Here is a 22533-nt window from a genome sequence, read left to right as displayed (position 1 = left end):
TGATCCAGCTGTCTTAGCTAATTATAGACTGATTTCTAACCTTCCTGTTATTTCAAAAATGTTTGAAAAGAGTAATTATCAAACAGTTAACTGATCATTTGCATAGCAGTGGTTTATTTGAACAGTTTCAGTCAGGATTTAGACTACATCGCAGTGCAGAAGGTGAAGGTGTGAACATTACAAATAGTTTTCTTATAGTCTCTGACTGTAGACTCATCACTGTGTTTGTCCTGTTAGACCTTAGTGCAGCTACTGTTGTCCACGGTATTTAACTACAGAGATTAGAATGCACCATTGGTATTCAAAGAATTACCATGCAGTGATTTGAATCACATGTCTGATAGATTCAAATTTGTTCATGTAAATGGAGGATCTTGCTCCCACACAAAATTTAGCTCTGAGTTCTGTGCTGGGACCAATACTTTTTTTGGTCTTCACATTATACATGCTTCCCTTAGGAAGTATTTTTAGAAGACATTCATTGCTATGCAGATGACACAGCTTTATCTGCCCATCAACCCAGATGAACTATTTAAAACCACAGGTATATCTTTAAGACATAAAGGTCGGGATGACCTGTAATGACCCGTAATTCAGAAAAAAATGAGGTTATTGCTCATGGTTCTAAAAAAGATCTTTATGTAAAATCTGAAATATCTAATAAATATGTTGTGTAACCCACTCAGAATGGCATTACCTTGGCCTCCAGTAACTGGAATCTTGTGAGAAATCTCAGTGATGTTGAAAACTAGTTCATGCACTGTGATCTCAGAATGTTGGCTTATTTGTGGTCCATAGAGTCTTGAAAAGTAGAATAGAAGGCAAAAGCAACAACTATCCACAACTTCTACTATGGTACCAGCTCCCAGTTTGGATTCGATAGGCAGACCTTCTCTCTTTTTTTAAAATTAGGCTTTAAGCTTTCCTTTTTGATAAAGGTTATAGTTAGGACTGGATCAGGTGACAATAAACCCTTCCTTAATTACACTGCAATAGGCCTAGGCTGCTGAGGAGCTTACCATGATGCACCAAGCACTTTTTTCTTCACCCATCTCTTTCCACTCTCCGTTTACACACCACTATTGTATTTAATCAGCAGTATTTATTAAAAGTTCTGTCTCCCATAGTAGTGTCTTTTGTCCTGTCTCTCTCTCTCTGCTCTCTTCTCTTTCTCCTCAATCCCAACGATCACGGCACATGGCTGCCCCTCCTTAAGCATGGTTCTCCCAGAGGTTTGTTCCTGTTAAAAATGAGGTTTTCCCTCCCAGTGTCACAAAGTGCTTGTTCATAGGGGGTGATCTGAATGTTGGGGTTTCTTTCTAAATTTGTAGGGTCTTTACCTTACACTATAAAGCACCTTAAGCAAACTGCTGTGAATTGGTGCTATAGAAAAAAAGTGATTTGAGAATTGAACTGAATTATGTCAGTCTTTAGGAACACCATAAACATTTGCAGTCTGAATAAGAAAAAGCAAACAAACATTTCTTGTTCTTTTTTTTTTTTACATTATCTATTTTATTTATTTACATATATTTACATAAGTACATAATATCTTGATACAGCAGTGATGAAGTAAAACAAGAAAATAAAAGAGAAGACACAAGTCAACATCTCTCATCAGAACTTGACATCTACATATACAATAAACTGTATAGGTGACAAATTAAAGGTAACACAAATCACTCAAAGATGCTCACAACAACACCTCTTTGTAAAATTCTTCCCTATGATCACAAAAGCCACATGCCATTTCACCTCGCCCACAGCTTATATTATAGTGCAAGTGTTCTTGTAGTACTTGAATGAAAGCTGCCTAAAAACTGCTAAATTATCTACGGCATGACTTTGTAATATTTTGAAACATAGGTCACAACAGTCCCCGTGTTTCTGCTTTGAACATCTGTCACCGTTCATGGATCAGAACATGTCGTCGATTTCACCGATTCTGAAATTTAGACCATCTGGCAGATGTCAACAACTGAAGCATCAAAACATTAATAACTCCTCAAATGGATCACACAGAGTCTCTCTGTTTGCTGTTTGTTTTATCAGAGGCTAAATGAAGGTTTGCTACTGCAAACACGTGCTTCAAAAGACTAGGTAGTTATCTTGCCTGCAGGCATCTGCAGCAATAATTCCATTTGATCTGCCGTTCCTCTTTTGTGGAGTGAACATGAGAGATTGAAACAGGGATCATTTTTCCCGGGAGGCAAAATCTATTGTTTACAATTTTATAGAACTGATTATGATTAAAAACCACAAACACGAATACAGATGTATGCAGTTTTAATATAATTAAAGTTGCTATAATGCAAAGTAATTATGTTTTCATACATAATCCCTAATTAAAAAAAGTTTACCCTTTGGAGTGGTGTACAGTAAGAAAAAAAAATCTGGCTTTTTTAAAATAACCATAAGGCACTTTTATCTTTTAACTCAACACAATACTTAACACAACATGCAAAGAGTACAATTTTTAAAAGCACAGGATGGCTTTTATACACACAAGTAGGCCAACTTTGGCATTCAGACATACTTTCTTATCTTTCACTGAATAAGTCAATGCAGTCTATCAAGGAAGACCACCATTTAGAAATACACACACATTAAGTTATTTTTAAAAAGTTTTTAGATGTATGCTGATTTTAAGAATTATCAAGGCCAGTTTAAAAGTTAAACAAACACTATAATCACATTTTAATGTGATGTAACATCTTCTGCTACAATATTTCAGCACTACTGTATTGCATGAATACTTAAATATTTCAAATATTTGTCAGTAAAGCTGAAAAATAGTCTTTCTTGCTCTGTCATTTAGTGAACCAGGAAAGACAAGTCCCAGCTACAAAGAGCAGCTAACACAGAGGTACACCAAGAAGGGTGGAATGCCTAGAAATATTTTGCATATTGTCTGCAAATGTGATTTAGTAAACAGGCTTGTAGATAATCTGACCAGCCAGCAGTCTGCGCCTCAGCTCCTTCCACAGCAGGCTCCTCTCTCTCTGGGATCCCTTCATGATCCCACGGTTCTCTTGAGCACGGCGGGACAGGTAGGGGATTACTTCATTGACAGGGCCGTACGGAACGTATTTGTAGACTGGAAAACCTGCTTGGCCTGTTTTCAGATAAGAGAAGGAGATTCAGTGTTCACTGTCACCACCATGTGTGAATTTGGTGTCATGACTTGGTGTATAACAGCATGCAGTCGATACATACTGCTTATAATACAAGAATACATTAAGCTAACAATCACGAATGAAGTGAACAAAAAAGGGTACCAAGTTGTATTCACACATGCACTGAAGCCCTGAGCTTTCCAGACAACACCTGACAGAGGTGCATGTGGGAACACAAATGACTCGTGTAGTCAGACTGGACATTAAACGGTCTTAAGTTCACAATCTACGTGATGTCCAACTGTGCCTGTTTCACAATAGTTGAAGTAAGAGTCCTGTGAAATCATGCAAGACCCCAGTTTAAACCAGAATATTTCAAGTTGTGAGCGCACAGATGAGGCAAAGTCCTGTTGTGTGCTTGACTGTTCTGCTAACCAACGTGAGGGAGGGATGGGGAGTGTTAATGTTCAGTGAAAAAAGGTGAAGTAACGAATGGTGCAGAAGAAACTATGAATCAAATTCCTAATAAATCATTTTTAAATTGCAATAAAACTAATAAATTGAGGTTCTGCAGACACTTGACCGCTAACAATCATGGGATAATGTAGGATCAAGTGAATAAGGCCCCAGTCACACTGGCTTAGAGACCATCCTCCCGACTGATTGTGAGTGAAAGCTGGAGGCTGGAGGAAAATAACTGCTACAAGCCGAGCCACACAGGTCTAGAGTGCAGTCAGTGACATTCGTTATTTGCCTGAAAGTGAAGGACTTGTCTAAAAATACTGGCCAGCTGTTTTCCGAGCTGAAGTGAAACTGTAAAATAAAAGCTTTACCTTTTGAAAACTTTTACTTTGAAGGCGAACCTTTTACATTTTTGGTAGGCTTTAACTACCACTCGGCTACTAGTTAGAAAGTGTTAGTAGACATAAATAAAAACCACAGGCAATCCAAGCAATTACTGGAAGGTTTTTAGTGCAGCACCTTTTTTTGCAACCAGTTTTACCCAGTGAGAGCCAGCAACCGGGGACCACTCCCAACCAGCCGGGGAATTTCCCCAGTAACCAGTGGCTGTATCATATCCAATATCATGAACAAATCCTGAGCAGTGTGCCCATGTGCACAGTGTTGTATCACGAAACCGCAATTAAAAAAAAAAAAAAAAAAAAAAAATAGAGGATTAAGTGACACAGAGGTCTGACTCCTCTTTTAGTGAGTTTCTCAGATATAGATATCTCCTTTGTATTGAGGGTTTAATCATCTGCAAAATCAAACAAATGACTTAAACAGCAACAGTCTAAAAATATAAAGTTGAAGCAGCTGTTAAAGAAACTGGATGATAAATGTTATGTTCTGTTTGTACAATGATTAATATCATTCACAGGAAAAAGAGTAGCATTAAACTTCTCCTCAGACTAATATGACAGGACTAGCGTGACATTTTCTAACACCAAGTGAAGGGCACTGGCAACACAAGGTGTTTGCTGTCAACATGACCTCAGACAATTCCTAAGGTCAGTGATTGCCTGGATATTGTAGCATTGACATCACTGGGAACAACACATCAGTGGTACGTCTTTGACCACATGACCACACGCCTACATGACATGTACCTCGGTGATTTCGCAACATGCAGTTTACTTTAGTATTAGTGCTGAGTGTAACATACCTAGTGGGAAGCTGATCTGGTCACACATCCCCAGCAGCTGTCCAAAGTAAACTTTATTCTCAGTGGGTGACAGGCCCATTTCATTCATCCTGGAAAAACAAAAAAAAGAAAAAACAGAGAAACGCATTTTAAAGAACTGTTACATAATCAGAGGTGGAACATGGTATCCCACCACTCTCTGTTAACCCTATAGCTGCTTTGGAGGCTTTACAAAGAATATTTCACTTTGAGCAGTTATACAAGTATGAGTTCAGACTGTTAGGGTTAATCCTTCAGGACTGAAAGCTTTAGGGTATTTGTACATGCTCAAACTAAATCTGAGTTTTGTCTCTGTACATGTAAAGTGCTCAAGGACAAAACGTACTTATCGAGGGTGAACTTCACTGTGTCCTCATTGTGAGTTGCAACCATGACATTTGCTTTCCTGCTGTGTTCAATCTCCTCCAGCACATACTCCAAACACCTAAACAAACAGCGGAGCAGATGGTTAGGATTTATGCAATTTCTAGCAGAATCACCAAGCGGCTTGATAAAAATTCAACACTTACTTATGATACATCCTGTTAGTGGCCTCATAGTCTGGGTTTATTGGATCCTCATATCCAATTTCCTTTGCTCTGGCTCTCTCTTGGTACATGTAGGCTCCGCGAACGAGTTTGGCACCAAAGTACCAACCCTCCCGCCGAGACAGCTCAACATCCAAGGTCACGTTGTCGTAGGTTTCCTAAACGCCATTGACAACAGAAACGTAAAAGGGTATCCAAACTTACCATAAGTTATGCTAAACAATTATGCTAAACAGTCATCCAGGTCACGGTAGTCCAATAAGCTTGGAAAGAAAGGTATTTCTCAGACCTTGTTTCATGTGATGAGGCTCATGATTAATAATAATAATCTTAAGTGACAATCCACACTAGGGATTACAGAACTGGCACTCTCCAATATTTGGTTTTAGGAATGAAGAATCCGCTTGGATGAGAGTTAAAACATTTTCATGAAGTACAAACATTTTTCTGGTGATACCTCGGTCCAGGCTAAGGACTTAAGGAGATTATGTATTTCTGAGGTTGTGGATTCTAAGCTGTTGAAGTTGTTCCCACTGGACTTAAGATCTGTGGACACTGCTTAAGACCCACCCGTTCAAATGTGCTTTTATTTAGTAACTGTTTTATCTACGCCTTTTCATCTTATTATACTGTGAAGCAGTTTGCAGATTTTGATCTTGGATGCTGTGATATAAATACATTTCACCTCCTTACTTACTGACAGACACACTGATGTGCCACAGTTTGGAAAGCACTCTGGCAAAGAAACTTCCTGTTTCTTATAAAACATTGCTTTAACTAATAAAACATTTAAAGAAATACTGCAAAATAAAAACACTATCGGTAAACTCAGTGTGCTTCGATAGGTTAGTAAGTAGCAACAATCATCACAACACACACTAGTTTATCAGTCGAGTTCAGCTTCAATGAAAAAACTGCAGTTTCACCTTGAGGTAACACTGGTAGGTGTTGAAAATGACTGGCTTTTCTCTGTTGAATTTCCTCTGCATTTCCAGGGTCAGGCGACTGATAGCTGGTTGGAAGTACGTCTGCTCGGCATCCACCATTAGCCTCACCCCGTTCTCTACAGCATGCTGTAGTGCACAAAAATAATTAGAGAGTAAAATATAAAGCACCATATGAAACCGTGTCCTATCCCTTCAGTGTTGCCCACACTATTTGCAGGTACAGGTTGCTTAGTGTCCTCACCTTGGCCAGAATATCCACTCTCTGCAGCATTCTCTTCATCTGCCTCTCTTCTTCTTCTGTAAATATATTCAGCAAAGGCTCCAGATGGCCGGTCTATGCAACCAAAACAGAAAAATATTTACTCAACTTTATGATTAATATAATGCCATTAAGTTGTGACTGGCAGGAAAGAGTTCAACATCAGTGACAGAAACATTTCGTTCATTTGTCAGCTGCCCTCAGTTATACTGGCTACATGGCTAATGTGAAATGAGCACTTCCCAAATCAAGTCCCAAAACATGCTATTCTAATGCATTAAAATGTTTTTCTTACTTGTGGTGGGAAGGCATAATGTTCCCCGAGGTAGGCAATTTAACTTGTTGCTACAAAGCGATGAAGACAAGGTGAGAAACAAAGCTGTTGCTATTGTTGGCACTTCATTTTTCCAGTTTTATTGCTCATAGATGCTGTTTTTAAGTTTACTACACCATAAATTGAATAACATCGCTACAGATAACTCATAAATTAGAAATGCCATGTACAAGAAGCATTTTATCTACTTTAAAAGTTGATAATAGTTAACAGAAAAAGGAAGTCATCTTTTTCATTGGTTTAAAAGCCTCCAAAGTTTGGATTTGTTGGCTTTATAAGCTTCTAAAATGTGGATGGTAATGCTGTGACACAGTGAAAATGCTGCGATAAGACAACAAGTGACCAAAGAAGGAGGCCACAAATGAGAAGAAATAACAAGATTAATAGCAGAACAAGTACAACAAAGTGACAGACATTTGATTGTCGAACACAGTTGTATTTCTGTTACCAACAGTAGACATAAAATAGCATAGATTACCTTTACCAAGTCCATATTATCTTAACTGTAACTAACTTAATGTTCTCCTAAAATCCCACCACAGATTCTTTGCAGTTGACCTGAATTAAACAGGTGATTCTTTTTGGTCCAAAGAGTTTTCATGAAGAATTTTTAGTAAGGCCAATAAAGGTTTTGAACAAAAAGTAGTAGGGAAGGCATTAAGGCAAAGGGTGCTTTATGTTTGCGTTCAGTCAAGCATGATAATCTTTTCCACTTCAGTGGAAATGGCTGAACAAACATGGAGTGCCTGGTAACAGCTTTTCTGTGTATTGCACAGGGAATAAGAAACAGCGAAGAGATGAAGCGATACCTGTGATCATTCAAACCAAACAGCTTTTAACCTCTGAGTTGCCACAGCTGAAATCCAGTTGTTTTTTTTCTACCCCCTCCAAACCACTAAAACGTCATGTGATGATGACTCACCTGAAGGTTTGGCACCATAAGCAGATTGGAAATCTTTGTTGTGTCATTTATTAAACTGTTCCAGTCCAACAGATCAATTGTTCTAGAAGTAAGACATGAGAATATAAAGCCAAAAAAGAAGAAGCTGAATAAAGGTAAAACTAGAAATAACTTGGATGAAGAATTATTCAGGCGCAGTTAAAGGAGATTAATTGTGAACAAATGAATGGCTGCCCTACCCAGACAGGCCCAGCTTCTCTCCAGTAAACCAATTCTCTATGTCATCTTTGGCTCCAACACCCAGCTCAGTCATACTTTCCTACAATGAAAGTACACCTCAGTTCATTATTGATAACCATAAAGGTTGGAACACCTTAAAAATAACTAAAAAAAAATGACATGTAGACATCATTTGAGCATAAACTTGCATATCACCTTGAGCTGCTCCAGCTCCAGTTTCTGTTCCAAAACCGTCATTTGAGATTTTCCCTGTTGTGCTGCGAGGAAGTTAAAAAACCGTCTCCATTTAACCAGGACTTCGGAAAACTGGAGCTGTTTGAACAGAGGGCAACATATTAATTATCAAGTAACAGCAATAGTTTTATCCTAGGGTTTGTAATGGGGTTAACTGACCACAAGAGTAGCTTGTTTACGGAAAAAAAAAAATCACACAGTTTAACTATCTTTTAATCTTTGACACTGAGATGTAAAAACTACTTTTTTTACTGATCAAAACTTTGAAGTGATCAAGTAAAAAAATAACAAAAAAACAAAACCCGATTTCCTCCTGTAATCAGACTAGTTCTTTTGCTACATTTCTTTGCTAAATTAAGGTCATTTAAGACTCAAGTCTAAACCCTGTGACACTAAGTTTCAGTTAACAATGAACGAATGAAAAACGTTAATCTTACAAGGAACTGTGGACGACCCAGTGCAGTCATTTTGATAGCAGAAAATCCATCATTAGAAGCTCCACCTGAAAGGAAACAACAAACCTCATGTCACTTTTTTTTAATTAGATTTTTTTCTTTAAATAAATAATCTACTTTGTTAAATTACTTTTTAAGTATTTATGTTTTACACTATTACACTATTAAAATGAACCCAAACTGTGCTGTTGTACTACTTACCAGAAGCTTTAATGCAGTTTATGAATGTCTCCATTTGCATATCACATTTGGCCTCATCTGCATAGAAGTAGGTTCGTGCACTGATAACTCCCCCGCGCCTGTCTCCAAACTGACGATGGGCCTTGTACTTCTTCTCACGATGATCCGCACCTGAAGTGAGATGCAACTTTAGTGGCTTGTTGCATGAAAAAAAAACCCTCAAGTTCACCAAGATTTTGATATCCCGACGATTAATAATCAATTCACAGACAAAGGAGATTTAGAGCCTAAACAGTACTGTGTAACTATAATGGTCTATCAAAGCTATCCAGTGCATATTTTGTCCTATATGTGCAAATAAGAACAAGATTTTTGAGGGAATTTAGGACTGTTGTTATTATATAGCTCATGATATAGTCTGTGGAGCACATGTAGCAGTGGAGCATCACAGATATAGAGAATGCAGTGCAGAGAAAAGTGGTGTCTTCTTGATAACTTGCTAACAAATTTGTGAAATAGATTCTGAAAACATGGCTGACCAATAACCAATGACCATTTTCCCTTGCTCATAATGTCTGTATGTACCCAATCTCTTCCTTAACAGGTGGCCCAATCTGAACGAAACTTTGCATGAACATCGTCACACATGCAACAATTAATAACAACTATATGTATTTTTAAAAATGCCTTAATAAAATGATAAATTTGTTCAAGTTATCAATATATATTTAATTAGGAATTTGAAAAAGCACTTGCAGCCTTGCAAAATCCACCCATAGGGCTAGACAATGTAAGTCTAACACACACATACTTACATATAAAAATAATATTGACCAAAAATTAGAAATCATGATTTCTTTACTCTTGCATCAGTGACTGTCCCCAAAGAAATCAGCTTTATTCGGGACCTAGATAGCATGCAAGATAACTCTTGCATAAAATCCTGGAGGTGCATGCGTTTTATTTTTAAGCTTTGAGGATGATGTAACTGTAATTGAGACAAATGTGTTTGTGAAATCAGAGGGAGGAAAAGGAGGTAGTGGAAAATCAGCGATGGTCGTTGGAGAGCTCTGACAAATCCGAGAGCCCTGAAGCAACACGATGGCTATAATGCTGCCTTAACTGATTGCATTTGATTTAAAAGGAGCCGTTTTACTGCTATCATTTATCCTACAACATGAATGGATTATCATCAGAAGGAATTCCATCCTAAAGGGGTGCATTTTTTAGTTTGTTACAATTACTGAGAACACAATAGATATCAAAAACAAGCTTTACTTTATTCATTTAAAACTAACCACTCTGATTGCAAATCAATGTGCATGTAACACATTAGCACTTTTAATTCAGCTCCCACAAAGACTGATTTGAAGTAAGTATAAAATAAGTTTATCTCAGAGTGATCGCCAACAGGTAAATGATACACAAACACATTAAATATCAACCCCTTAAACACTACCCAGCTTCAACCCGCAGTGTCTGTTGAACTTGACATTTCAGGCCCCACAAGATCCAGTTATAACCAGTAACATCCTGACTAGACTACGTGGATGCATAACTATGCATACTAAAACACCGAACAGCTGAAGCAGCTGACTAGTCAGCAGCTCAGCCTTGTCAGCTTACTCCACAGCAGTTCTTTAGTCAGAAACGTATGCAAAATAAAATAATAAATAAAATAAAGTTTGTTAGTTTTGTTTTTTACTGACACACATACCTGGACTTTCTTTCTCTGCCTCAGAAACACATGAACTGTAAAAAAAAGGGAAATGTCATTAGAACAGTACAAAAATAAGGCAACAGCAAATTTGTCTCATCTCTGTTTCTTTCAGTCAGTTCAATAACAGCTTTTATAACACAGCACACTATTCAGTAATAAGACAGTATACAATGAATAGTGGAAAGTCTGAAGGGTTTCAAAAGGATAGAAGGCTGCATGATGATAAAAGAAACTGTTTTGTTTTTTTAACAAGTCACAATGAAATCTTATGCAACCGTGACGATGACCTGCTTTTCAAGTTATGTTGCGACGTGAGAGACGCATTGGGGAACAAAGGCAAATAATCAAGGTGAACTAAAACTTAACTAAAAACTAAAACTTGATTTGAAAGAACATTTTAGTTACCCAAAATAAAAATCAAAACTATATTTTTGATTTTATTTTTTTTAAATTAACTAACAGAATTTTTTTTTTTTAGAACTTGTAAAAGAAAAAACGTACAGAAGAAATATCCTTAGTGTTAGTATCTGTTAGTTAGCATGATGAGGCATCATTGGTCTTTATCAGCAAAAGCAGTTTAGTTCTTCGTGTGTCTGTTTGTGCATGTTGGGATAGTCCTAAGTAGAACACTTTGGTTTTTTTCCATAACAGAATATTGTGTAACACTTGCTAGTGTGCCTCAATGTGCCTCCTGAAAGCAACTCTCATGGCAACCCATGAGGCCTTTCAATGATGCCCATCCCATCTCTGAAAAACTGGCTCAACCAATCAGAGCAGGGAGGCCTGTCTTAGAGAGCCAATAGCGGGCAAGCACTGTTGAACTGCCTGAGAATAACACAAACAAATTAGGTTTTGATTTTAAAGCATTAAATGTTATGGCTCACACTGCTTTGATAAGAAGCCTAACAGAAGCCGTCTGTGAGGTGATAAGATAAGAGGACACTGATATCAAAGTGCAGCCCAGTGGAATAGTTTTGACACTCAAGTAGGACACATAACTTGAACTTAAGTGATAATTTCCAGAGGGACAACTTAGTACAGAGACACAGGCAATGCTTAACCATGAGCATTTCAAATATCACAACTACGTTTTTTGATATGTGCATATGGTTAGTTAATGTGCCGAAGAGAAGAGGCAAAATGAGAGGAGAGGCTCTATAACATGAGCTATATGCATGGAGACATAGACCTAAATACTTCTGTGGAAACTAACAGTCAAATTACTCACTTAATTCACTATTAAAGATATCAATACAAATCAGGTAATACTGCACGTACTACAGTTTCTCAGTCTTTTAATGTACTTGTTGTACTAACACTGCTACAATATCCATTACTGTGATTTTTTCAGTCCTGGAGCTGCTCTTCCTAGTGTGCGGCTCCTATTACAGCCACACATGGAGACAAGTAATGGAGAGGATCTCTCTTCCACAGTTTTCTGATTTCTCTGGGTTTTTATGTGGTGCAGTGGTGCAGTTACACACTTGAAGATCCCATGTGATGTTGTGCCATACAAAATAAACTTGACTCAGCTGGGTTTTATGGATTTAGTGAGCTGGACAACCCTGGGTATGCAGCTCACTAAATCTCATCTGGCACACACATATATATAAAGGTTTATCTTATCTCTTATCTTATATGGCATTTGCAAAGTTATGCGCACCACAGTCCTTAAGGAGAAATCAGCCTACGTGTGTATTTGCTACTCACTCCATCTCCTTCTTCTCCGCTTCCTCTTGTGTCAGGTCTTCTTCCACACTGTAGTCCAAAACCGCCCCCACACCAAAGGCCTCATTTTTCCGAATTAACGGTTTGATGGAGTTGTGGTCTTCCCCGGCCACAAACTGCCCATAGAAGGTCATCTTCATCAGCTTCTCAAACATCCACTGTCCAAGCAGCTTCCTGCTCAGATCCATCAGCTGAAAATATGACAGGGACAAGAAAAACAACAGGTTACTCTGCCTGAGTGGTTTACAGCCCCTTTTACATTTTCACCTCGACGAGCCAAAAGCGGAAACACACTCACAGCCCGCCAACGCGGAGAGTTCATTGAGCTTTGGTGAAGCGGTGTACCGGTTTGGTGCTGATCTGGACGCACGTGTGTGTAGGGTTAACAGAGGACGTGTTATCGGGCCGATCAGTCCCGTCAACTCACCTCTTTGTTCTTGTCAACCAGGATGTCAAACGTACACAGCTTGAAGACCAACAGACTCCGGAGCAGCTCAATGTTACCTTTGCTCTTATAGGCTTCCTGTGTGTTTTCGAAGTCGATATGGGTTTTACTCAGCGGAGCTTTGGTAGCTTTTCTAGTCTGGCTGATGAGTTCAACCGGCGCAGCCTCTACCACGGAGCAGCCATTCATTTGCTGCTGCTGCTCCTTCTCCTCTCGAGTTTTGGTGGATGTGACTGTTGAGCGGCATCTCGCAGGCGAAATCCGCAGTTTTCGGATGCTGCCGGAGTTTGCCCTGACCAAGGGTGCTACAAACTTAGTGTACGACATGCCTTCTTCGCCTTTCTAAGCGGCAGCTGCACGCAGACTGAGACCTGCAGACTTCTTTGCCGATTGGATATTTGGAGCGTTGCGTAATGAGCGCGCTCTGGTATGTCAGAATCGGGAGGTGGTGCCCTGTCGAGCCTCACTTGTTACATCACGTCCCCGATAGGCATCACGCGAGAACCACGGGCCTCATTCCAGTGAAAAACCTGAAACACTCCCCCGTCGTGTAGTAGGAGAAGCAGATGGTTTAAGAGAAGCAGGAGGCCTTATACTGAGGGTAATAGTTATTTGATCCAGTGCTAAATTTGTGAACAGTCTCTCATTATTTGGCCATTTGATTTTAATGCAGAGAGACAGAATATAACGCAAAAATCCAGAAAACAAAGACATTACATAAAAGTTGATTTGCATGTCATTCAGTGAAATAAGTATTTGATCGCCTACCACCCAGTCAGGATTTTGGTTCCCACAGATTGTTTGTGTGTCCAAATGGGACAGAGATTACAGTCAATCAATCAATTGTAGCTACTCAATTCAATTTATTTTATTCATTTATTTACTTACTATTTATTTACTACTGGAGAACTTGTAATGTGCATAAAGCACACCTGCCAAAAAACTCTGTTTCTTCCATTACAACTGCTCAACCAATCAGCTGTCATAGCTGTCAAAGGATGTCAGGGCAAAATTGTAGACCTGCACAAGGCTGGAGTGGGCTATAAAACCATTAGCAAGATGTTTAGTGATAAGGTGACATCTGTTGGTGCGATTATTTGGAAATGGCAATGATATAAAATGGTCACCAGTCACCCTCATTCTGGAGCTCGATGCAAGATCTTGCTTCATGGGGTGAGTATGATTATGATGGTGCATCAGACCAAAACTACATGGGAGGAGCTTGTTAATCATCTGAAGGCAGTTGTGACCATGGTCACTGATAATACTATTGGTAACACTCTACGCTGGATGGGATGATATCTTGCAGTGCCAGCAAGGTCCCCCTGCAGAACAAGGCACATGTGCAGGTCAGTGAACATCTTAAGGAGTCAGAGAAGGCTTGGGAGAAAGTGCTGCGGTCAGATGAAACCGAACTTAACTCAGCCCACCGTGTTTGGAGGAAGAGAAATGCTAAGTATGACCCAAAGAAAAACATCCCCACAGTGAAGGATGGAGGTGGAAACATACTGTTTTTCTGCTAAGGATTACAGGATGACTTTGCTGCATGGAGGGGGCCACTGGAGGGGCGGGCATGTACCATAAAATCTTACATGAAAAAAAAATCTCCTTCTCTCAGTCAGCATGACAATGATTAAAAACATACTTCCAAGGCAATGGAGACATGCTTAAAGTAGAAGAACAGTAAGGTCATCGAGGGGCTAGCCAGCCTAAATCCTGTAGAAAATCTGTGGAGGACGCTGAAGCTTCAAGTTGCCAAACAGCTGCCAAGAAACCTAAATGTTTCTGTAAAGAGAAGTCAACCAAAATCCCTCCTGAGATGTGTGCAGATGTGGTGACCAGCTATAAGAAACGCTTTATCTCCGTGCTTAGCAACACCACCAGGTACTTGTGTTTTCTTGAAGATCAAATATTTATTTCACTCTGTGATGTGCAAATCAATTTATAGCTTTTATGTAACGTGAAATTTTTTCTAGATTTTAAGTTGATATTCTCTCTCTCTCTCTATTAAAATTAAATTAATAATGAACTTTTAATTCAAAGGATAGAAATGAGAACTAGTTTGTATTACAAAACAAAGCAGTCAGTGTTCTCAATTTTAGTCCCTCTCAGTTTGGTATAGAAGCTTATTTGTTTTGTTTTTTTGTTGGGTTTTTTTTTTTTTTGGTCATCTCAAAACTTGACTTTATAACTCAAAATTAGGGTTAGGGGCAAAATTGTTTATTTTATTTTCCTTTTCTTGTTTGTTTGTTTGTTTTACTAAGTCTCAAACTAACTATAAGCCCTAAACCCAATTTTGAGTTATTAAGTTAAAATGTCAAAATAATAAACTAAAAACTTTTTTTCCAGATGGCGAATAAACTAATTCAGCCAAGGGAAAAAAATATGAAGAAACCACAAATTGCTGGTGTAAAGTAGTTTGGAGACTGTACTGCAGTAGTTTTTTTTTGTCTTTTGTTTTTTCTTAAGCGGCACGTTTTCTTCAGACTAAGTCAAGTGCATATTCACATTTTTTTTTCTGCCACTCTTGACTTCCTGTGTACTACCACAGCTCCTGTCTTGGCACTCTATCATATATTTCCTCTAGGTCCACAAAGACACCGTGCATGTGTTCTTCCAATCTTCTCTCTACTGCTCCAATAACCCTCTCAAAGCAAACATCGCATTGTAACGCTCGCCTGCTGCTCACTGATCATCACCACAACTTCTCCCAGCAGCAGGGGGCAGCAATGATGTAACAGTGGCTACTGTCTACCGGAAATGAAAAGCTGTAGAAGAAGAACGCAGTCATCTCCCGTAAATGTGCTAACTTACGCGGAAGCAGCAGAGTGTGCTAACTGGTTGCATTAATTCTACAAACAGGCACATTTACCTGCTCTAAAAGGTAATCAGAGACATTTATTAATTTAAGTATTTTTTTACCACATGCATTTATTATGCGCTCTCTGAAAGCGACACATATTAGCAAATTGTAGCCGACTCAGAGTCTTTTTAGCCTGACTAGCTGATCGACCTTACGTTACCAACAAAGGGACTGCGCTGGTTTCGCAATTGCTGGTGTGCAAATTATAAGCTAGGGGTTAGTTTCTAGATATAAAGGTCAAGTTGAATGGGTCGACTGAAGAGGCCGTGTTACAAGACTTAAAAAAAACAAAAGAAAGAAAGGAAAATACCTGAACTGCTTTTAATGTAAGCAAACCCTCGTTTACGGCCGCCTGTTGCTAACAATAGCTATGACTACTTTAGCAGTAGCCACTGTGATATTTTAGGGCAAAGCCAAATTTGAATGGCTGGTACGAATCTGGACTATAGTTTCAAAGCGGTAATGCTAACCAGGAGCTCTCGAATTTTAGGTTAAATTGAGGTCAGATCGCAGTTGTTCAGCTATGGGACGGTAAACAGGTTTGGTAGGTTCAGCAACTGCTCGATTAAACGGGGTTTTCAAGGCCCCGGAAACGCCTTCAAGTCCAGGTAAACGTATAGGGTACGGAAAACACCTGTTAGCAGCTGTATGACAGCCACCAAAACACCGTTTTTATGAATATTACATTTTGTTTCAATATGCTGGGTTTGTATATAAATTTTATGCGGCAGCTTTCAAAATGATCACCAGCCTAAATGTCTTTGAGTTTACAGAAAAATGTAATAGTAGTGTCAGTCTGGAATAATGCGCATTGGACGGCGACAGTCTCATGATAATATTGCGATATTTCAAAGTAATTTTGTAATAATTATGTTTGTGATAGTATGGGGAAAAATACAGCACTTATTGGTGTGATAGCAACAATCTGAATTTTTAGCCTTCTTCTATGAGCTGCCGTCATAGATCGCAGACTACATGATTCAAACTGTGAGTCTATTGCCACAAGGTGCCAGCAGCAGCACTGCAATAGACTAGTTGTTACACAGTATATGTCAAATGTAAGACCAAAAGCCGGTGGAGTGGTGCTTTCCTGAGGAAGTTGAAGTGAAAAGATAGCATAACTGCTTAATTCTTTGGTTTAACAATAACTAAACGAACTTAACATTGTCGCTCTTCAGGACTCTTTGGAGTGTTGTAACCTAATAAAATAGATACTGAGCTTTTTAACTAGTTTCATCCACCATTTATTTTGCATGTCATATGGAGTGCAACTAGTGAGTGCTCCATATGTGTCTTTATCACGTACCTTCATAGCATGGTTGTAGTCGCTGAGCTGCATTTAGCTGGAACAGTTTTCGTATGTGTTTTCCATATTGTTGTGCTGCTTTGGAGGTCTGCCCTCCCAACTAAGCGTCAAACAATTTTCATATTATTGGCTCCCTTTTTTTACAAGTAGAAATGTAAGAAAGTTGCACTGCCCATCATTTCTTTATATTTTGCTTTGAGCTAGACTTCCTTGTAATTTTTAAAGTGGTCTTGAGAAATAGTCCTCAAGGTTTTCTGAAAGTCAGTGTTTTTCTTTGAATAGTGTTATGTCTATGGATAACAATACACTTAACAAAGAACCAGTTTTAAATTGTATTTTTGACACTTTATTACTTCAGCATGTCATTAAAACACAGGTGTTCCCATTTCTTCTGTTGAATTCATGAAAAACACCAACAATAACACAGTTTGACAGACATGAAATAGTATCTAGGCACCAACAAAGTGATTACCAAAGAGCTCTTAGTTGAAGTTTGTGCATGGTGTTCAGTGTGTCCATTTAAAAAAAGAGAGAGAGGAAACTGGAGGGCCAAAGAAGTGGCAACTCTTACCCCCACCAAAAAAAAAAAAATGTCTACAGGATCTGAAGGTCATGTCTTCAAGAAATCCATCCATCAAAGAACTGTGTCAGACCTGAAAGATACATCTGGACCTTCAGGTGATCCATGTACTGTTCACTGAAGGTTCAACAGAAATGGTCTCAGTGGAAGGATGGCTGTCAAGAAGCCATTCTTATACAGGGGAAAGGAGAAAGAGGGGAGAAAGAGGTTGAGGAATGTCAAATTACACAAGAACTGGATTAAAAATCAGTAGCAACAGGTCTTCTGGAGCAAGGAATCCAAATTTGAAGTTTTTGGTTCAAAGGAGGAGGTCACAATACAACAACAGTAAGTGTCTGTAGCCATCTGTAAAACATAGTGGAGGCTCTGTCATGGTTTGCAGCTGTATTTCAGCCAGTGGTGTTGGCTGGAGTTCTTTGAAAAATTTGTGAAATGATGAACACAGAAAATAACGTAAAATCAGAAAACAGCTGATTGGCAGTGGCTTCATTTTTGAGTATGACACTGATAACAAACACACTGCCAATGCAGTAAAAACATACCTGGACAGAAAAACACAGTGGCCTCTCCAGAGCCTGGACTTCAACATTATTGAAGAAGTATGGGATCATCTTCACAGAGAATGGAATAAATAGCAGCCAACATCCAAAGAAGAGCTTTGAATGTCCTTCAAGAAGCCTAGAGAACTATTCCTGAAGACTACTTTAAGAAAATACAAGAAAACATGCCTCAGAGAGTTCGGGCTGTGTTCAAGAATAAAGTTGGGCATATCAAATATTGACTTTCAAGATCATTAGAATTCTACAGACATTTTTGCCTTGAATACGGTTTTAAAATTTCCATTTAGGTTTGCACATATTTCCTATTTTCCAAGGAAAAATATAAAGACATTTTTTAAAAGGCTTTGCAAAATAAATTTTTTTAGTACATACAGAATTACATGCTAGCTTAATCCACATAAAAAGGAATTCACCAGTTGTAATTAGTGGAACAGCTGTCACATAGGAGTTATAGCAGGTCATCCACCAGTTGGAAGGTTGGTGGTTTGATCCTTGACTCCTCCATTCAGCATGTTGATATGTCCTTGGACAATTAACCAAACCCTAGGTTGTCCCCAGTGTATCTACTGGACTGTGAGTCTGTTTTTGTTAAAACAAAAAGGTTAAAGGCATAGAAAAGATTGTTTTTGCAGTAAAAAGCAGAGTAGAAAAACATGTAAGCACCAGTTCATTTACCATTTACACAGCCAGGTAATTGTTAGTACCTTTTTACATTTTTTCCCACAGTATGCTTATAATCTCAGTTTAAAGAGAACAGATCTGTAATCATTGAGATGGTTGGACATTCATTACACTGTGTTTTAAAGTTTTCAGGCTTGGATCCGAAGTCCTGTGCCATTTTTTTTTTCTTGAGCCCATCATTTACTGCTATCACGGCTTCATCCCTTCTTTAAAGCTTTATTCTTGTGTAAATTAAGGAATTGTCTGCGGATGGACTAAGTTTTGGATTGGGACTAGGAATAGGATTAAGGACCACTTCCACAGCTATTTGTGAAAGCAAGAAGTGATCTCTAAAAGTCTGCAGGTGCTCCCCCTTCTTTTGTGTCAGCAGTGTCGCCTACTCAGCCAACATGTCTGATGGCCGGATCTATGTGGGGAATCTTCCCATGGATGTCCAGGAGAGAGACATTGAGGATCTCTTCTACAAATATGGAAAAATTCGTGAAATAGAATTGAAGAACAATAGAGGCACTATCCCTTTTGCCTTCGTCCGATTTGAAGACCCACGGTGAGTTTTGCGGATGGTTTTTGGCAACTCGAATCACACTCCTCCTTGTTGGACACCATAAATTTTGTGGTATATCGTCTCCAGTGACTGCCGGCAGGGAATGGATGGAGACAAGATATCCAACCTTTGTCCGCTAGGCGTACTTTGGTAAGGAGTTCTTTGCTCTCTTCTCTTAGGGATGCAGATGATGCGGTCTATGGAAGGAATGGATATGGATATGGGGACTCCAAGCTGCGTGTGGAGTATCCCCGTTCTAAACCTGGCCCAATGGGAGGTGGTGGAGGAGCACCTAGAGGAAGGTTTGGACCCCCAACTCGAAGATCTGAATTCCGGGTCATAGTGTCTGGTAGGTGGACGCCATGAGTCGTAGCCAATTAATATTTCTCTCTCATTCGGTACGGCCTGGAAATCAAGGGGACTGGTAGGAAAGTGGACATAGGAGTCTTAGGCAGATAACTTTCTCCCATTCGCATGCCGGACTGGAGAACAAGGGGACTGGTAGCTGGACGTCATGAGTCGTAGGCAGATCATTCTCTCTTTCTCATGGCGGACTGGAGGACAAGGGGACTAGTTGAGGACGTCATGAGTCATAGGCAGATATGTTTCTCTCTCTCATGGCGGATTGGAGGTCAAAGGGACTAAGTGGATGAGGTCATGAAAATCAAAACAGTAAAGTGAAACCGGTCATGTTGGCTGATTAACCCCAAACACCGGCTATAGTGACTGGTAGGTGTCATTTTGTCATTGTGTGTCATTAATTATGTTATGTGCTTTGTCAAATGTTTCTGTAGTTCACCTAAAACACTGGGTGGAGAAGTGGGTAGACTTATCAGTCAGGAGACTTGAAAAAGTCAATTAGTTTTTTCCTACTGGTTATAAGGATGACTGACCATCTGAGTATTTTCAGCTGTGGGTTTGGCATTAAGTAACTGCTGTGCATGGAAAGTGTTAATGATTAAAGACAGTGTAAATTAACACTTCGTGCTGAATAGGTAACACCAGGTTAGTCTTAGCTTTATAGTGTTTTAACATTAACCAGTTTGTGTCATTCCTGGCATTTGTAGCAATTTAAAGGCAGGGGAAATGCAAAGTCTTCCACTTCTCCATCTTCTTTAGGTTTCAAGAGGTGTAAAGGTCAGACTTTATACAAGTAATGAATTAAAGAAAGAGTTGCACTTTGGAGAAATAATGAAACCCTTTCCTGCTAAGAGTTTAGGTTTTAAGTGTCAGGTAAATTTAAGCAGGGAAGTATATTTTGTCCACACCATCATTTAGTCTTTTCCTGTTCCAGGATTGCCACCATCTGGAAGCTGGCAGGATCTGAAGGATCACATGCGGGAAGCAGGAGATGTCTGTTTTGCAGATGTGCAGCGTGATGGAGAGGGCGTAGTGGAATTTCTCCGTAGAGAGGACATGGAGTATGCACTGCGTAGATTGGATGGGACAGAGTTCCGTTCACATCAGGTTAGTGTTAGTGATGGTGAGATTTAATCGTTCCTCTGATGATAAACTGCAGCTGATGTCGTGTACTTCTTTTGTTATTTCTTGTTAGGGGGAGACTGCTTATATCCGCGTGTATGAGGAAAGAGGTACTCCCAACTGGGATCGATCACGATCCCGTTCCCGATCCAGAGGTCGCTATTCTCCTTACTATAACAGAAGATCTCCCCCTGCGCGCTACCAGTCGCCCCCACGCCATGCTATGTCACGGCATAGCCCACCTCCGAGAAGACACCTTCCGCCACACCACAGCCCACCACCTCGTCATTATCGGTAGAAAGTCGCATCATTTAGAGGAATTGGATGATTTTTATTTTTATTTTTTTTTTTGGTTTGTTTTTGTAATTCTACATTTGATTTTTTTTGTTTTTGTTTTGTTTTTTAAAAACCTCAGGCCTCCTCATAGGACACACCATTTTTATTTCTTGATTAAAAACATTCCATGGTCAGGAACCCCTGAACAACCTGCTCCTCCCCACAGTCTTGTTTTTTGGGGGGGGAGTGTTTTTTTGTTTGTTAAACACCCATACATTATCTGGAAACAGAATTATGTGTTAAGTTTTTGTGAGATAACCATTTGACCATTATGTAACATATTGGAGGTTTCTTTTATAAAGAAATTCGGGAGTGTGATGTCAAACATTTAAAACAAAGTACACATTTCTGCAGTCCTGCTTCTTGAATTGACGTAATTTTATTTTTCATGTGTCACATCTTGGTAGCTTTAAGTATGAAAGGGTGCGTTTTCTGTTTGGCCAAACCAAGAACCCATAAAACTAATCAGTATAGTAAAATTAGTGAACCCTTTTAGTGTAACATGTTGACTGTGAGACTTAATTGTCCTTTGGGTTTTTTTGGGTTTTTTCTTTGTACATGTAGGCTGCTGACTGAGGTGGCCTAAATGTAGATTATAATTTGTATGCATCTCTATCGTTTTTTTTTTTCTTTACCAATAAAATGCAAACTTTTACTGTGACAGTTTCTTTTCCATTTATTTTTTTTTCTGTACTTAAAGTGAAGACATTTCCCTTCTTTAATCTGGAGTAATCATTTATATAGAAAAAAAAATATGGAGTAGATTCCAAGAAATCAACAGTTCAAAGGTGAAAAATGGTCTATTCAGCTCTTGCCCAAACTAGAATAATGAACTGGACAACATGAAAAAGACACAGAGGACAACTATTCCTTTTTTTCTTGCAGTTTTATTCCCAGTCACATCTATGCCAGTAGTCTATTTGCTTAGTCGATTAGTTAGTTAGGTTGATAACCTTTAAATAAAGAAAACGTATGCAATATTATGATTATTCCTGAGGTTACTTTATTAGACCTGTGCTTCCAGTGACTAAATCAATGCCGATATTGAAGTAGTTTGGGTTAATGGAGCAAGCTAGACCTCTAATGCAGCTTAACATGCATATAAAAAAGAAAATCCCAGTACCATCTTTTTTCCTCCAAGGATTACGTGACAGTTTTAAGTTGGGTAGTTGAGCAGCTGATCTGACTTTACCTAAAGAGCTTTATTACCTTCCTCCATCCAGAACGTCAGAGCTGGGTCCATTGAGGTGAGCAAACTACGGTTCCATCCAATTATCTGAGTTTTAACTCAAACAAACAAATTAGCAAAAGAGATAGCAAAAACAGGACTGGCCAAACCATCCGGTACACTTATAAAGAAGGAATGTGCTGACTAGGCTCAGCAAAAAGA

At 39.0% G+C, this 22533-nt stretch overlaps 2 protein-coding genes across 9 annotated transcripts; one reads left to right on the top strand and one right to left on the bottom strand.

Moving 5' to 3' along the window:
* Positions 1-1533: 1533 nt before the first annotated feature.
* prodha (proline dehydrogenase (oxidase) 1a) lies at positions 1534-13203 on the bottom strand. The gene is made up of 14 exons (XM_063478554.1): positions 12774-13203; positions 12329-12537; positions 10616-10650; positions 8920-9069; positions 8701-8765; positions 8225-8341; positions 8029-8108; positions 7811-7892; positions 6537-6629; positions 6275-6421; positions 5331-5506; positions 5147-5245; positions 4783-4871; positions 1534-3115 (listed from the first exon to the last, which is right to left on the bottom strand). Exons 1-14 carry the CDS (start codon positions 13116-13118, stop codon positions 2925-2927), a joined length of 1878 nt encoding a protein of 625 aa, XP_063334624.1. The 5' UTR covers positions 13119-13203; the 3' UTR covers positions 1534-2924.
* Positions 13204-14038: 835 nt separating this feature from the next.
* Positions 14039-21804, top strand: srsf9 (serine and arginine rich splicing factor 9). 8 transcript variants are annotated; one of them, XM_063478551.2, is made up of 6 exons: positions 14039-14675; positions 15379-15675; positions 18907-19328; positions 19505-19674; positions 20620-20792; positions 20881-21804. In XM_063478551.2, the coding sequence occupies exons 3-6, from the start codon at positions 19171-19173 to the stop codon at positions 21103-21105; spliced, it is 726 nt and encodes a 241-aa protein (XP_063334621.1). In that variant the 5' UTR covers positions 14039-14675; positions 15379-15675; positions 18907-19170; the 3' UTR covers positions 21106-21804. The 8 variants fall into 8 exon arrangements, with proteins under 8 accessions (XP_063334621.1, XP_063334622.1, XP_063334623.1 ...); XM_063478552.1 differs by having other exon boundaries at positions 15343-15675; positions 19149-19328; XM_063478553.1 differs by having other exon boundaries at positions 15343-15675; positions 19125-19328.
* Positions 21805-22533: the final 729 nt, after the last annotated feature.

Source organism: Pelmatolapia mariae, linkage group LG7 (assembly GCF_036321145.2).
Source record: "Pelmatolapia mariae isolate MD_Pm_ZW linkage group LG7, Pm_UMD_F_2, whole genome shotgun sequence".
Taxonomy (NCBI): domain Eukaryota; kingdom Metazoa; phylum Chordata; class Actinopteri; order Cichliformes; family Cichlidae; genus Pelmatolapia; species Pelmatolapia mariae.
Note: the sequence above shows the minus strand (reverse complement) of the source record. Positions and strands in the feature narration are given on the sequence as shown.